This window comes from Oncorhynchus mykiss, chromosome 16 (assembly GCF_013265735.2).
Source record: "Oncorhynchus mykiss isolate Arlee chromosome 16, USDA_OmykA_1.1, whole genome shotgun sequence".
NCBI lineage: Eukaryota > Metazoa > Chordata > Actinopteri > Salmoniformes > Salmonidae > Oncorhynchus > Oncorhynchus mykiss.
Window position 1 is genome coordinate 34,747,383 of NC_048580.1, and position 13,650 is coordinate 34,761,032.

General features: G+C 40.2%; 1 protein-coding gene across 3 annotated transcripts in view; it reads left to right on the plus strand.

Moving 5' to 3' along the window:
- LOC110491855 (DENN domain-containing protein 2D) overlaps positions 1–9,731 on the plus strand; it is a 45,463-nt gene extending 35,732 nt beyond the window's left edge. For 2 of the 3 annotated variants that reach the window (XM_021565667.2, XM_021565668.2), the window contains 3 exons: positions 6,917–6,998; positions 7,862–8,107; positions 8,305–9,731. In XM_021565667.2, the coding sequence (XP_021421342.1) occupies positions 6,917–6,998; positions 7,862–8,107; positions 8,305–8,375 (399 nt within the window). In that variant the 3' untranslated portion in view covers positions 8,376–9,731. The remainder of the gene's footprint in view (positions 1–6,916; positions 6,999–7,861; positions 8,108–8,304) is intronic. The other variant, XM_036946748.1, reaches the window with a different exon arrangement.
- Positions 9,732–13,650: the final 3,919 nt, after the last annotated feature.

Sequence of the window (13,650 nt, forward strand, 5' to 3'; positions counted from 1 at the left end):
CGTTTTAAAGGTAATCTTGTTGTTAATCCCACCACAGTGTCCGATTTCAAATAGGCTTTACAGCGAAAGCACCACAAACGATTGTTAGGTGACCAACTCGCAGAAAAACCCAGTCATTTTTCCAGCCAAAGAGAGGAGTCAAAAAAAGCACAAATAGAGATACAATTAATCACTAACCTTTGATGATCTTCATCAGATGACACTCATAGGACTTCATGTTACACAATACATGTATGGTTTGTTCAATAAAGTGCATATTTATATAAAAAAATCTCAGTTTACATTGGCGCTTTACGTTCACTAGTTCCAAAAACATCCGGTGATATTGCAGAGAGCCACATCATTTCACAGAAATACTTATTATAAATGTCGATGAAAATACAATTCTTAGACATGGAAATATAGATATACCTCTCCTTAATACAACCGCTGTGTCAGATTTCAAAAGAACTTTACGGAAAAACCAAACCATGCAATAATGAGACGGTGCTCAGAAAAAAAAATATCCGCCGTGTTGATCAGAAATCACATTATAAATATTCCCTTACCTTTGATGATCTTCATCAGAATGCACTCCCAGGAATCGCGGTTCCACAATAAATGCTTATTTGTGCGATAATGTCCATTATTTATGTCCAAGTAGCTACTTTAGTTTAGTACACAAATCCAAACGCTTGTGCAGGTCCATCCGAACATCGGACAAAAACTTTTTGAAGTTATATTACAGGTCGAAGAAACTTGTCAAACTAAGTATAGAATTTATCTTTAGGATGTTATCATAAATCTTCAATAAAGTTCCAACCGGAGAATTCCTATGTCTGTCTGTAGGAAATCCATGGAACGCATGTCGCTATCATGTGAAATGCGCGTGACCAGGACCTGGCCAGACCAGGACCAGACCACTGACTCAAAGAGCTCCCATCCGGCTCCACTTTATTTGATTTGATTTTTTATTTCACCTTTATTTAACCAGGTAGGCTAGTTGAGAAGAAGTTCTCATTTGCAACTGCGACCTGGCCAAGATAAAGCATAGCAGTGTGAACAGACAACACAGAGTTACACATGGAGTAAACAATTAACAAGTCAATAACACAGTAGAAAAAAAGAGTCTATATACATTGTGTGCAAAAGGCATGAGGAGGTAGGCGAATAATTACAATTTTGCAGATTAACACACTAGAAGCCTCATTCAAGTTTCTAAAGACGGTTGACATCTAGTGGAAGCCCTAGGAAGTGCAACTTTATCCATATCCCACTGTGTATTTAATAGGGGCTGGGTTGAAAATCGACCAACCTCCGATTTCTCACTTCCTGTTTGGATTTCTTCTCAGGTTTTTGCCTGCCATATGAGTTCTGTTATACTCACAGACATCATTTAAACAGTTTTAGAAACGTCTAACTTCTAAACTTCTAGTGTTTACTCTGGGCACCTTTCATCCAAGCTACTCAATACTGCCCCTGCAGCCATAAGAAGTTAATGCGTTTGAGCCAGTCAGTTGTTGTGTTGTGACAAGGTAGGGGTATTAGCCCCATTTGGTAAAAGATCAAGTTCATATTATGGCAAGAATAATCAGAGAAATGACAGTCTGTTACCTTTTACATGAAGGTCAGTCAATCTGGAAAATTAAGAACTTTGAAAGTTTCAAGTGCAGTTGCAAAAACCATTAAGTGCTATGATGAAACTGGCTCTCATGAGGACTGCCACGGGAGAGGATAAGTTCATTAGAGTTACCATCCTCAGAATGGATGGTAAGTTCAAGTAACAGACATCTCAACATCAACTGTTCTGAGGAGACTGCATGAATCAGGCCTTCATGGTCGAATTGCAGCAAAGAAACCACCACTAAAGGACACCAATGAGAAGAAGATATTTGCTTGGGCCAAGAAACTCGAGCAATGGACCTTAGACCGGTGGAAATCTGTCCTTTGGTCGGAGTCTCATTTTGAGATATTTGGTTCCAACCGCCGTGTCTTTTTGAGATGTAGAGTAGATAAGCGGATCTCTGCATGTGTGGTTCCCACCATAAAGCATGGAGGGGGAGGTGTGATGGGGTGCTTTAATGGTGACACTGTCTGTGATTTATTTACAATTCAAGGCACACTTAACCAGCATTGTTACCACAGCATTTTGCAGCGATACGCCATCCCATCTGGTTTTCAATTAGTCCCACTATCATTTCATTTTCAACAGGACAATGACACAAAACACACCTCCAGGCTGTGTAAGGGCTATTTGACCAAGTAGGAGAGTGATGGAATGCTGCATCAGATGACATGGCCTCCACAATCACCCAACTTCAACCCAAATTAGATGGTTTGGGATGAGTTGAGCCTACAAGTGCTCAGCATATGTGGGAACTCCAAGACTGTTGAAAAATCATTCCAGGTGAAGCTGGTTGAGAATGCCAAGAGTGTGCAAAGGGTTGCTACTTTGAAGAATCTCAAATTTAAAATGTATTTTGATTTAATAAATGTTTGATTAATACATGATTCCATGTGTTATTTCATAGTTTTGATGTCTTCACTATTATTTTACAATGTAGAAATAGTGAAAGAAGAACCTACTCATTCAAGGGTTTGAGTCAACACTTTACTGGTACTGTATATATATATATATATATATATATTTTTTTTTTTTTAACTTGGTGGGGTCTTGACTGACTGTTGCAAGTTAGAATAGAATACACAGGGTGCAATTTTGAAACTGGGTTGTGCATCAGCAGTTTTTCACTTATGTCAGTCAGTCACTCAATTAGCCCATGTCAGCTAACATTGTTTTAATTGGCCTCTAGACTAACTTAACAATTATCTAAACTTAGTAATTTTGGTTGAATTACCGGCCGGGGGGTCCCCATTTGTTTTTGTTAGACAGTCTTACTCAGATTTCATATTCAAAACTGCAAACATTTCTCTCTACCCTTGGCAAAATGTGTTCAATGGTAGGAAATTTGCTGTAAAACAGCAAATTTTCTTCTCCGCCCCATGGCAAAATGTATAGAATTGTTGCAAACGTGCTTAGAAACTGTAACATTTTCTTTATGCCCCATGGCAAAATGTGTAGAATTGCATGATATTAACTCTAAAGCAAAAATAAATTAAGTATAGTGTAGAGCAGGAATGGGCAACTGGCGGGGCCCCTCTTTTGAAGGCCCTCATATACAGTACCAGTCAAAAGTTTGACACCTACTCATTCCAGAGTTTATTTTTACTTTTTTCTACATTGTAGAATAATAGTGAAGACATCAAAACTATGAAATAACAAATGGAATCTTGTAGTAACCAAAAATGTGTTAAACAAATCCAAATATATTTTATATTTGAGATTCTTCAAAGTAGCCACCCTTTGACTTGATGACAGCTTTGCACACTCTTGGCATTCTCTCAACCAGCTTCATGAGGTAGTCACCTAGAATGTGTGTAATTTCTTCTTAGGGCTGCAATCCCGTTAACGGGATCAATATGACAACAGCCAGTGAAAGTACAGGGCGCCAAATCTCATAATTAAAATTCCTCAAACATACATTTTATACCGTTTTAAAGGTAATCTTGTTGTTAATCCCACCACAGTGTCCGATTTCAAATAGGCTTTACAGCGAAAGCACCACAAACGATTGTTAGGTGACCAACTCGCAGAAAAACCCAGTCATTTTTCCAGCCAAAGAGAGGAGTCAAAAAAAGCACAAATAGAGATACAATTAATCACTAACCTTTGATGATCTTCATCAGATGACACTCATAGGACTTCATGTTACACAATACATGTATGGTTTGTTCAATAAAGTGCATATTTATATAAAAAAATCTCAGTTTACATTGGCGCTTTACGTTCACTAGTTCCAAAAACATCCGGTGATATTGCAGAGAGCCACATCATTTCACAGAAATACTTATTATAAATGTCGATGAAAATACAATTCTTAGACATGGAAATATAGATATACCTCTCCTTAATACAACCGCTGTGTCAGATTTCAAAAGAACTTTACGGAAAAACCAAACCATGCAATAATGAGACGGTGCTCAGAAAAAAAAATATCCGCCGTGTTGATCAGAAATCACATTATAAATATTCCCTTACCTTTGATGATCTTCATCAGAATGCACTCCCAGGAATCGCGGTTCCACAATAAATGCTTATTTGTGCGATAATGTCCATTATTTATGTCCAAGTAGCTACTTTAGTTTAGTACACAAATCCAAACGCTTGTGCAGGTCCATCCGAACATCGGACAAAAACTTTTTGAAGTTATATTACAGGTCGAAGAAACTTGTCAAACTAAGTATAGAATTTATCTTTAGGATGTTATCATAAATCTTCAATAAAGTTCCAACCGGAGAATTCCTATGTCTGTCTGTAGGAAATCCATGGAACGCATGTCGCTATCATGTGAAATGCGCGTGACCAGGACCTGGCCAGACCAGGACCAGACCACTGACTCAAAGAGCTCCCATCCGGCTCCACTTTATTTGATTTGATTTTTTATTTCACCTTTATTTAACCAGGTAGGCTAGTTGAGAAGAAGTTCTCATTTGCAACTGCGACCTGGCCAAGATAAAGCATAGCAGTGTGAACAGACAACACAGAGTTACACATGGAGTAAACAATTAACAAGTCAATAACACAGTAGAAAAAAAGAGTCTATATACATTGTGTGCAAAAGGCATGAGGAGGTAGGCGAATAATTACAATTTTGCAGATTAACACACTAGAAGCCTCATTCAAGTTTCTAAAGACGGTTGACATCTAGTGGAAGCCCTAGGAAGTGCAACTTTATCCATATCCCACTGTGTATTTAATAGGGGCTGGGTTGAAAATCGACCAACCTCCGATTTCTCACTTCCTGTTTGGATTTCTTCTCAGGTTTTTGCCTGCCATATGAGTTCTGTTATACTCACAGACATCATTTAAACAGTTTTAGAAACGTCTAACTTCTAAACTTCTAGTGTTTACTCTGGGCACCTTTCATCCAAGCTACTCAATACTGCCCCTGCAGCCATAAGAAGTTAATGCGTTTGAGCCAGTCAGTTGTTGTGTTGTGACAAGGTAGGGGTATTAGCCCCATTTGGTAAAAGATCAAGTTCATATTATGGCAAGAATAATCAGAGAAATGACAGTCTGTTACCTTTTACATGAAGGTCAGTCAATCTGGAAAATTAAGAACTTTGAAAGTTTCAAGTGCAGTTGCAAAAACCATTAAGTGCTATGATGAAACTGGCTCTCATGAGGACTGCCACGGGAGAGGATAAGTTCATTAGAGTTACCATCCTCAGAATGGATGGTAAGTTCAAGTAACAGACATCTCAACATCAACTGTTCTGAGGAGACTGCATGAATCAGGCCTTCATGGTCGAATTGCAGCAAAGAAACCACCACTAAAGGACACCAATGAGAAGAAGATATTTGCTTGGGCCAAGAAACTCGAGCAATGGACCTTAGACCGGTGGAAATCTGTCCTTTGGTCGGAGTCTCATTTTGAGATATTTGGTTCCAACCGCCGTGTCTTTTTGAGATGTAGAGTAGATAAGCGGATCTCTGCATGTGTGGTTCCCACCATAAAGCATGGAGGGGGAGGTGTGATGGGGTGCTTTAATGGTGACACTGTCTGTGATTTATTTACAATTCAAGGCACACTTAACCAGCATTGTTACCACAGCATTTTGCAGCGATACGCCATCCCATCTGGTTTTCAATTAGTCCCACTATCATTTCATTTTCAACAGGACAATGACACAAAACACACCTCCAGGCTGTGTAAGGGCTATTTGACCAAGTAGGAGAGTGATGGAATGCTGCATCAGATGACATGGCCTCCACAATCACCCAACTTCAACCCAAATTAGATGGTTTGGGATGAGTTGAGCCTACAAGTGCTCAGCATATGTGGGAACTCCAAGACTGTTGAAAAATCATTCCAGGTGAAGCTGGTTGAGAATGCCAAGAGTGTGCAAAGGGTTGCTACTTTGAAGAATCTCAAATTTAAAATGTATTTTGATTTAATAAATGTTTGATTAATACATGATTCCATGTGTTATTTCATAGTTTTGATGTCTTCACTATTATTTTACAATGTAGAAATAGTGAAAGAAGAACCTACTCATTCAAGGGTTTGAGTCAACACTTTACTGGTACTGTATATATATATATATATATATATATTTTTTTTTTTTTAACTTGGTGGGGTCTTGACTGACTGTTGCAAGTTAGAATAGAATACACAGGGTGCAATTTTGAAACTGGGTTGTGCATCAGCAGTTTTTCACTTATGTCAGTCAGTCACTCAATTAGCCCATGTCAGCTAACATTGTTTTAATTGGCCTCTAGACTAACTTAACAATTATCTAAACTTAGTAATTTTGGTTGAATTACCGGCCGGGGGGTCCCCATTTGTTTTTGTTAGACAGTCTTACTCAGATTTCATATTCAAAACTGCAAACATTTCTCTCTACCCTTGGCAAAATGTGTTCAATGGTAGGAAATTTGCTGTAAAACAGCAAATTTTCTTCTCCGCCCCATGGCAAAATGTATAGAATTGTTGCAAACGTGCTTAGAAACTGTAACATTTTCTTTATGCCCCATGGCAAAATGTGTAGAATTGCATGATATTAACTCTAAAGCAAAAATAAATTATCCGCTTTCGAATATATTTTCAATGACCGAAAATATTGTATGTTCAGCTGTTTGAAGCTGGTGTACAAAACCGACAAGTAAAAGACACAAACAAAACTTAAGAACGGGAAGCATAGAAATAACACACACAGAACCGATTTACAGCTTCCTAGACTCCCTTTCAATGAGCGACAGATCTATATTTGGTCTGGTCGCCTAAAAAGTTACATACTGCAGCTTTAAAACTATGGGGAGGTCATGTATTTTTTGCTTTGACATACCATTGAATACGGTTCCTCTGTTTCATAGATCGGGGATGAGAAGTCTATTCTGCCCCCTAAGCTTCAAGATGAAATACTGCAGGCACTAAGAAACAGGAAAGAAAAATCCAGTGAGTAGTTTCATATATAAAAAAGCTGATTATCCAAAATGATGTGTTGCATGGGGTATTCTTTCACGAAGTGTCCAGAGATTATCACACTTTTGCACCTGCAGTACCACATCAGGTGTTCAGATAGACATACTTTGACACAATTCAAATGTGATATGAATACATGCCATTTATTAACTGTAACCTCTGAAAATACAGGTGCCTGACAAAATAAATGAAGAACTTGAGTAAATGAGGGATACAAAGTATATTGAAAGTAGGTGCTTCCACACAGGTGTGGTTCCTGAGTTATTTAAACAATTAAAACATTCCATCATGCTTAGGGGTCATGTATAAAAATGTCCAGTTGCCCATCTGACTTATTGAGAGGTCTCAAAGGAGCATAGGGGGTTTAAAGTTGGTTCCAGTCACTAGATCTCAACCCAATTGAACGCTTGTGGGAGATTCTAGAGTGGCGCCTGAGATGGCGTTTTCCACCACCATCAACAAAACATTAAATTCTGGAATTTCTCATGGACGAATGGAGTTCCAGACACGTGCAGAATCTATGCCAAGGTGCATTGAAGCTTTTCTGGTGGCTCGTGGTGCCCCAACGCCCTATTAAGACACTTTGTCTTTACGTTGGTATATCCTTTATTTTGGCAGTTGCCTTTAGATTGCTTTATGCTTTCTTTGATCTTTTCGAAGTAATGAGAGGTTAAGGAAAATTAGCATGTGTCATCATAGTAACACAAACTGGTGGAAGGTCAATGTGATGCCTTACTGTGGTACTGGAGAGCCAGAGTGTTATGGCTCATGAGCACTCCCAAATGACACCCCTCTGAGGAACCACCTGGACCGTGTGTGTACCATTTCCCCCTCAGCTGTGGAGGAGCTGAACAGCGTGGTCTTGGAAGCCTTCCTGCCCTTCTTCGTGAAGACTGTTGGCCATTTTGATTTGTACGTGACGCGGAACAGCAGGGGCCAGCCGGGGGTGTTCCAGAGCAGAGCCTTCTACAAGGCCATCAAGTCCAAGACCACGCGGCACTTTGTCAAGAAGTTCCTCCAGACCCAGATGTTTGACCTGTTTATCCAGGAGGTGGAGCAGCAGCCAGCGAGCCCCCAGCAAGGTGCGTGTGCGAGGGAGAGTTTATTTAAATTATACATACTTACATAACCGAACAGTATTTGAAAGATGCTACTTATGTGTTAGAAACCATTTCTGAAGTTGTTTACCATGGTAATGAAGCCAGCTTGTTCCTGGGGTATATGTTTGCTTATCATAAAGGAGTAAATTAATCATCTACTCCTTTTTTTTTTTTTTCAGGAATTTTCCACAAAAAGATTGTTGAATACCAGGAACAGAAGAAAAAAGAGAAGGCGAAGAAGAGACACTAAGTATGAATACACTGTAAACGAGGCCATGATATTACATTTACATGTGTCATTTAGCAGACGCTATTATCCAGAGCGACTTAGTTTGTGCATTCATCTTAAGATATATGTGGTTGTCCCACCTAGCCATCTCTGTCATAGTAAGTGCATTATAGTTGCCATCAGCCAAGTCAGTGGTAGTATGGGGGTGGGGGATCTTTGACTGGGCTTAAAAGGGAGGTGGTAGATAGGGGTGCTCGGGTTGGGGTGTAGGGTAGAGCATAGCCTAGTGGTAGGGAGGGGCAGTTCCTCTTGTTGCTCCATAGGCAAGTACCATGGTATTGTAGTGGAGGCAAACTTCAACTGGAAGCCAGTGGTGTGTGCAGGGTGACATGGGTGAACTTGGGAAGGTTGTATATCATGCAGCGTTCGGGATAGGTTGCAGGTGTTTGATGCGGGGAACACAGCCCACAGTGCGTTGCAGTAGTCCAGACAGGAGATGACAAGTGCCTGGATTAGCACCTGCCCCCCTTCCTGCGTGAGGTAGGGTCGCACTCTACGGATGTCGAGTACGACCGAGACACTGCTTGGATGTTTGCAGAGAATGACAGGGTGTTGTCCAGGGTCACGCCAAGATTCTTTGCACTCCGGGCGGGGGACACCGTGGAGTTGTCAACCATGAAAGGAGAGGTCTTGGAGCGGGAAGGCCTTCCCTGGTAGGAAGAGTAGCTCTGTCTTGTTGAGGTTGAGCTCGAGGTGATTGTGTGTGTATATAAGGGATTTACTGTAGATGTGTGATAATATCTAGATTTTTAGATGTAGATGTAAATATTGGAAGTGAATAGTGTAGTTTATTGTATATAAAAAATACATGTTTTACTATTGTATTTTGTTTTTCCTATTTTTCTCACAAATTTCAATCTTCTCTCATCGATGCAACTTCAACGGGCTTGAGAGAGGCAAAGGTGGAGTCATGCGTCCTCTTAAACATGACCCGCCTAACCGCGCTCCTTAACACCCGCCAGCTTAACCCGGAAGCCAGCCGCAACAGGAGGAAACACCGCCCATCTGGCGACCGGGATCAGTCTGCTGGCACCCGGCCCGCCACAAGAAGTCACTAGAGCGCGATGGGCCAAGTAAAGCCCCCCCTGCCAAACCCTCCCCTAAACCTGACGACGCTGGGCCAATTGTGAGCCATCCTATGGGACTCTCGGCCACGGCCAGTTGTGGCACAGCCCCTCGGGAGGCCCAGTTTGATTTATTTATCTGTATGTGAGCAAGAGTTTGTGTGAGAGGGGTTGGGGTAACAGTGGGTATTTTTAATGTGCTGCTACTGTATAAAATGATACACTGAACAAAAATATAAACGTAACATGTAAATTGTTGGTCCCATGTTTCATGAGCTGAAATAAATAAACCCTAGGAATGTTCCATACACACACAAAGTGTATTTCTGTCAAGTTTTGTGCACAAATATGTTTACATCCCTTTTAGTGAGCATTTCTCCTTTGCTAAGAAAATCCATCCACCTGACAGGTGTGGCATTTCAAGATGCTGTTTAAATATTTATTTTTATATGAACTGTAACTCAGTAAAATCTTTAGAAATTGTTTTATATTTTTGTTCAATATAGATGGTTGACAAGACTAGATTCAGAATTAGTGTTCGCTTCAGTCAGTTACCATCTGAACCTGCTACGATCAATTAGATGAAGCAAAATCAAGTTTTTTTATGACCCTTTACTACTGCTTTCCAGTTTTTCAGTTCTGTTCAAGAAATATGTTGCCAAGTAAAATATCAACAGGTTAACTGTGTGTGTGTGTGTACAAAAAAATCCCTCTGATTTATTTGTGGAAAAGTACAACAGCAGAAATTTGGTAGCATCAAAACTGTACATTACAGATATAAAAAAGGCAAACTGGACTTGAAAAGAAATAATGTTTTTACCACCAAATGGAAGAATACTGACTGAAGCAGGGACAGACTACCTGGACTGGTCCAATAAGGAAAAACAAATGTTACATTGCAGAGGGACATCTGGGAATGCTGTCTTTATTTTTACAGAAACGTGGCTGAAGGACAATACTCAACTGTGCTATTCAACCGTTCAATCCATTTTCCATTATGAATCGAACGCCGGCTTATGGTGAGAGTAAGGTAGAAGTGTATGCTTCCAGATCAACATTTCCTGGTGTACCGAAGTTGAAAACATCTCTAGCTCCTGTTCACATGACCTGGAGTTTCTGATGCTAAAATGTCTCCCTCTCAGATGAGCTTAACACATTCTATGCTTGCTTCGAGGCAGACAATGCCAAGCCTGTCCCAGGCTGTCGTCCCCACTTGCTTCAAGGAGACCACCATCATCCCAGTGCCCAAGAAAACCAAGGTGAGATGCCCAAATGACTATCCTGTCGTCGCACTCACCCCGGTCATCATGAAGTGCTTTGAGAGACTGGTCATGGCCCACAAGGCCAGCATGCCAGGCACACTGGAACCACTCGAATTTGACTACCACTCCAAAAGATCCATGGAAGATGCCATTTCCATCGCTATTCACACGGACCTAACTAGGGCTTTTGCAGTGACTGCATTACCGCCACACCGGCAGTCATGAGTCATGACCCGTTGAGCCACGGTAATCTCCTTTTATGCACGCTGGACATGTTAGTAGTACCCAACTCACTAATGATCATCAGGTCGCTAATGGCCTATTACTCGGGGCTCTATTGTCCCTCTAACCACTCTGACATAAATGTAAATGCATTTGAAAATCACATCAAAAACTTGTCATCAAAACATTGTGCTTTTAAAACTCACTGTGATTGATCAATTTGAAAAAGTTCAACACAGGGTTGAAACCGAGTGGTTAACATTGTGGATGTTGTTTCAAAGCTTAACACAAAGAAATGGATAGTGCCTTCTAAAGTGATGATTCATTCAAAACACCCATATGCATATTAGAACACACAGGCTGATATATTCCCCCCCCCCCTCCACAAAAATAAACAATTAAAATAATGATCTGCTTTTATACAATACATTGCCTACCGGCATGGCATATTACAGAAGGCAGAAAAATAAAAACAATAAAAAGGATTTAATTGAGTTAGCCTACAGAACATTATAGTGAATTTGTATTTTGAAAAGCCTAGTAATAGGGCATTCTTTATATTTTCATAATTAATAGACTGACACATTAACTTTGGCTACAGAATATCTCACCACCGTGCGTATCTATCTCCTCCCCTCTTGCCTTCATTGCTTTCTACAGCGTGTCGAGAGAGGCTGTCAACAGTTTAATGAAAGATGTTTTGTTGATGTTCCCGAACAGATTTCACTGTTTCCCAAATTAAACACTGGGTAACTGCAGGAACAGGGCTGGAGAGCCCATGGCATACATAGTTTGGGGGGAATGTCACTTGTGCATGGCGAAATAACCTGAGTAGGAGGTGGGAAAGTGGCCTCCATTCCTATAGAGGGCCTATGGATGACATGTCTCTTGCCCCTGTTCCCGCCCATTATGGGCCATTCTAAATCTAAACAAAATGTACATATTAGTAAAGACGAGATATTAAATTGAGAATATTCTGATGTGTGAAATAATGATCGCTGGAGAAAACCGAGCACAAGCTTATTTTGCAACTTTCTCAAATAATTGATAGCTTATAGTTGCATCAAGCAGCCCATAAGTATTTTGATTTCTAAGGTTTGTATCATGCACCACTAAAGTTGCCAAATAACAAAAAAAATAGCATATAGGACTTGTTTCAAATGCGAACTTTTTCGCTCAACAGCCACTTCATATGCGCACCAATGGCGTTTTGAGCCCCACCTGTTTAGCTAAAAAATAAATATACAGTTCAAGTGGGAAGTTTACATACACCTTACAGGCTGACCACCGCTCGCTTGCGCTCGCGTTGCAAAAATAAATGTTGATATCCATGTTATTCAATTATTGGACACACACTGCTCGCGCGCGTCAACGAGCGTCTGCGTTGCCACAGCAAAATAGAAGTCATTCCTATTTCTGACACAGACCGCGCTGCAAGTCCTGCTTCTCCCATCTCCTCATTTGTTTATAGAAGCAGGTTCCCACGTGGCATCTCCTCATTGGTTATACCCAAGTGGGAAAGACTAAATGTTTTGCCGGTCATCGTGGTAATACTATGAAAGTTTAGATGCCAATCATCATATAAGTTCAAAGATGAAAAAGCCTGGGAGGAGGAGAGATGACTAGAAACGATGTGGTTGACCGTTTTATGTGTGGATTAATTGTCGGAGTAGAAGTCCTTGTGCATTTCCGGTAAAATAACTTGATGTTTATATCCCAGGACAAATTAGCTAGCAACAGCACGCTAGCTAAATAGAACAAATTAGCTAGCAAGTGCAAGCTAACTAGCTAAATTGCCTTAATATTTAATGCTTTTCGACCTGTCCCCAAATTAATGTAATTGGTTCAGAGTTAGTATAGATATTTTAACCTGTGTGTCGTGATCGCGTTTGGTGTAGGGGGACAAAATATATTTATGCACGATGGCGCGCGCAGACAGTTTGGGTTCCGTGTCAGCCAACTACATTTAAACTCAGTTTTTCACAATTCCTGACATTTAATCCTAGTAAAAATTACCTGTCTTAGGTCAGTTAGGATCACCACTTTATTTTAAGAATGTGAAATGTCAGAATAATAGCAGTGATTTATTTAAGCTTTTATTTCTTTAATCACATTCCCAGTGGGTAAGACGTTTACATATGCTCAATTAGTATTTGGTAGCATTGCCAATAATTGTTTAACTTGGGTCAAACTTTTCAGGTAGCCTTCCACAAGCTTCCCACAATAAGTTGGGTGAATTTTCATCCTTTTGTGATGGCCACTCCAATACCTTGACATTGTTGTCCTTAAGCCATTTTGCCACAACTTTGGAAGTATGCTTGGGGTCATTGTCCATTTGGAAGACCCATTTGCAACCAAGCTTTAACTTCCTGACGGATGTCTTGAGATGTTGCTTCTATGTATCCACATAATTTTCCCTACCTCATGATGCCATCTACAGTGCCTTGCGAAAGTATTCGGCCCCCTTGAACTTTGCGACCTTTTGCCACATTTCAGGCTTCAAACATAAAGATATAAAACTGTATTTTTTTGTGAAGAATCAACAACAAGTGGGACACAATCATGAAGTGGAACGACATTTATTGGATATTTCAAACTTTTTTAACAAATCAAAAACTGAAAAATTGGGCGTGCAAAATTATTCAGCCCCTTTACTTTTAGTGCAGCAAACTCTCTCCAGAAGTTCAG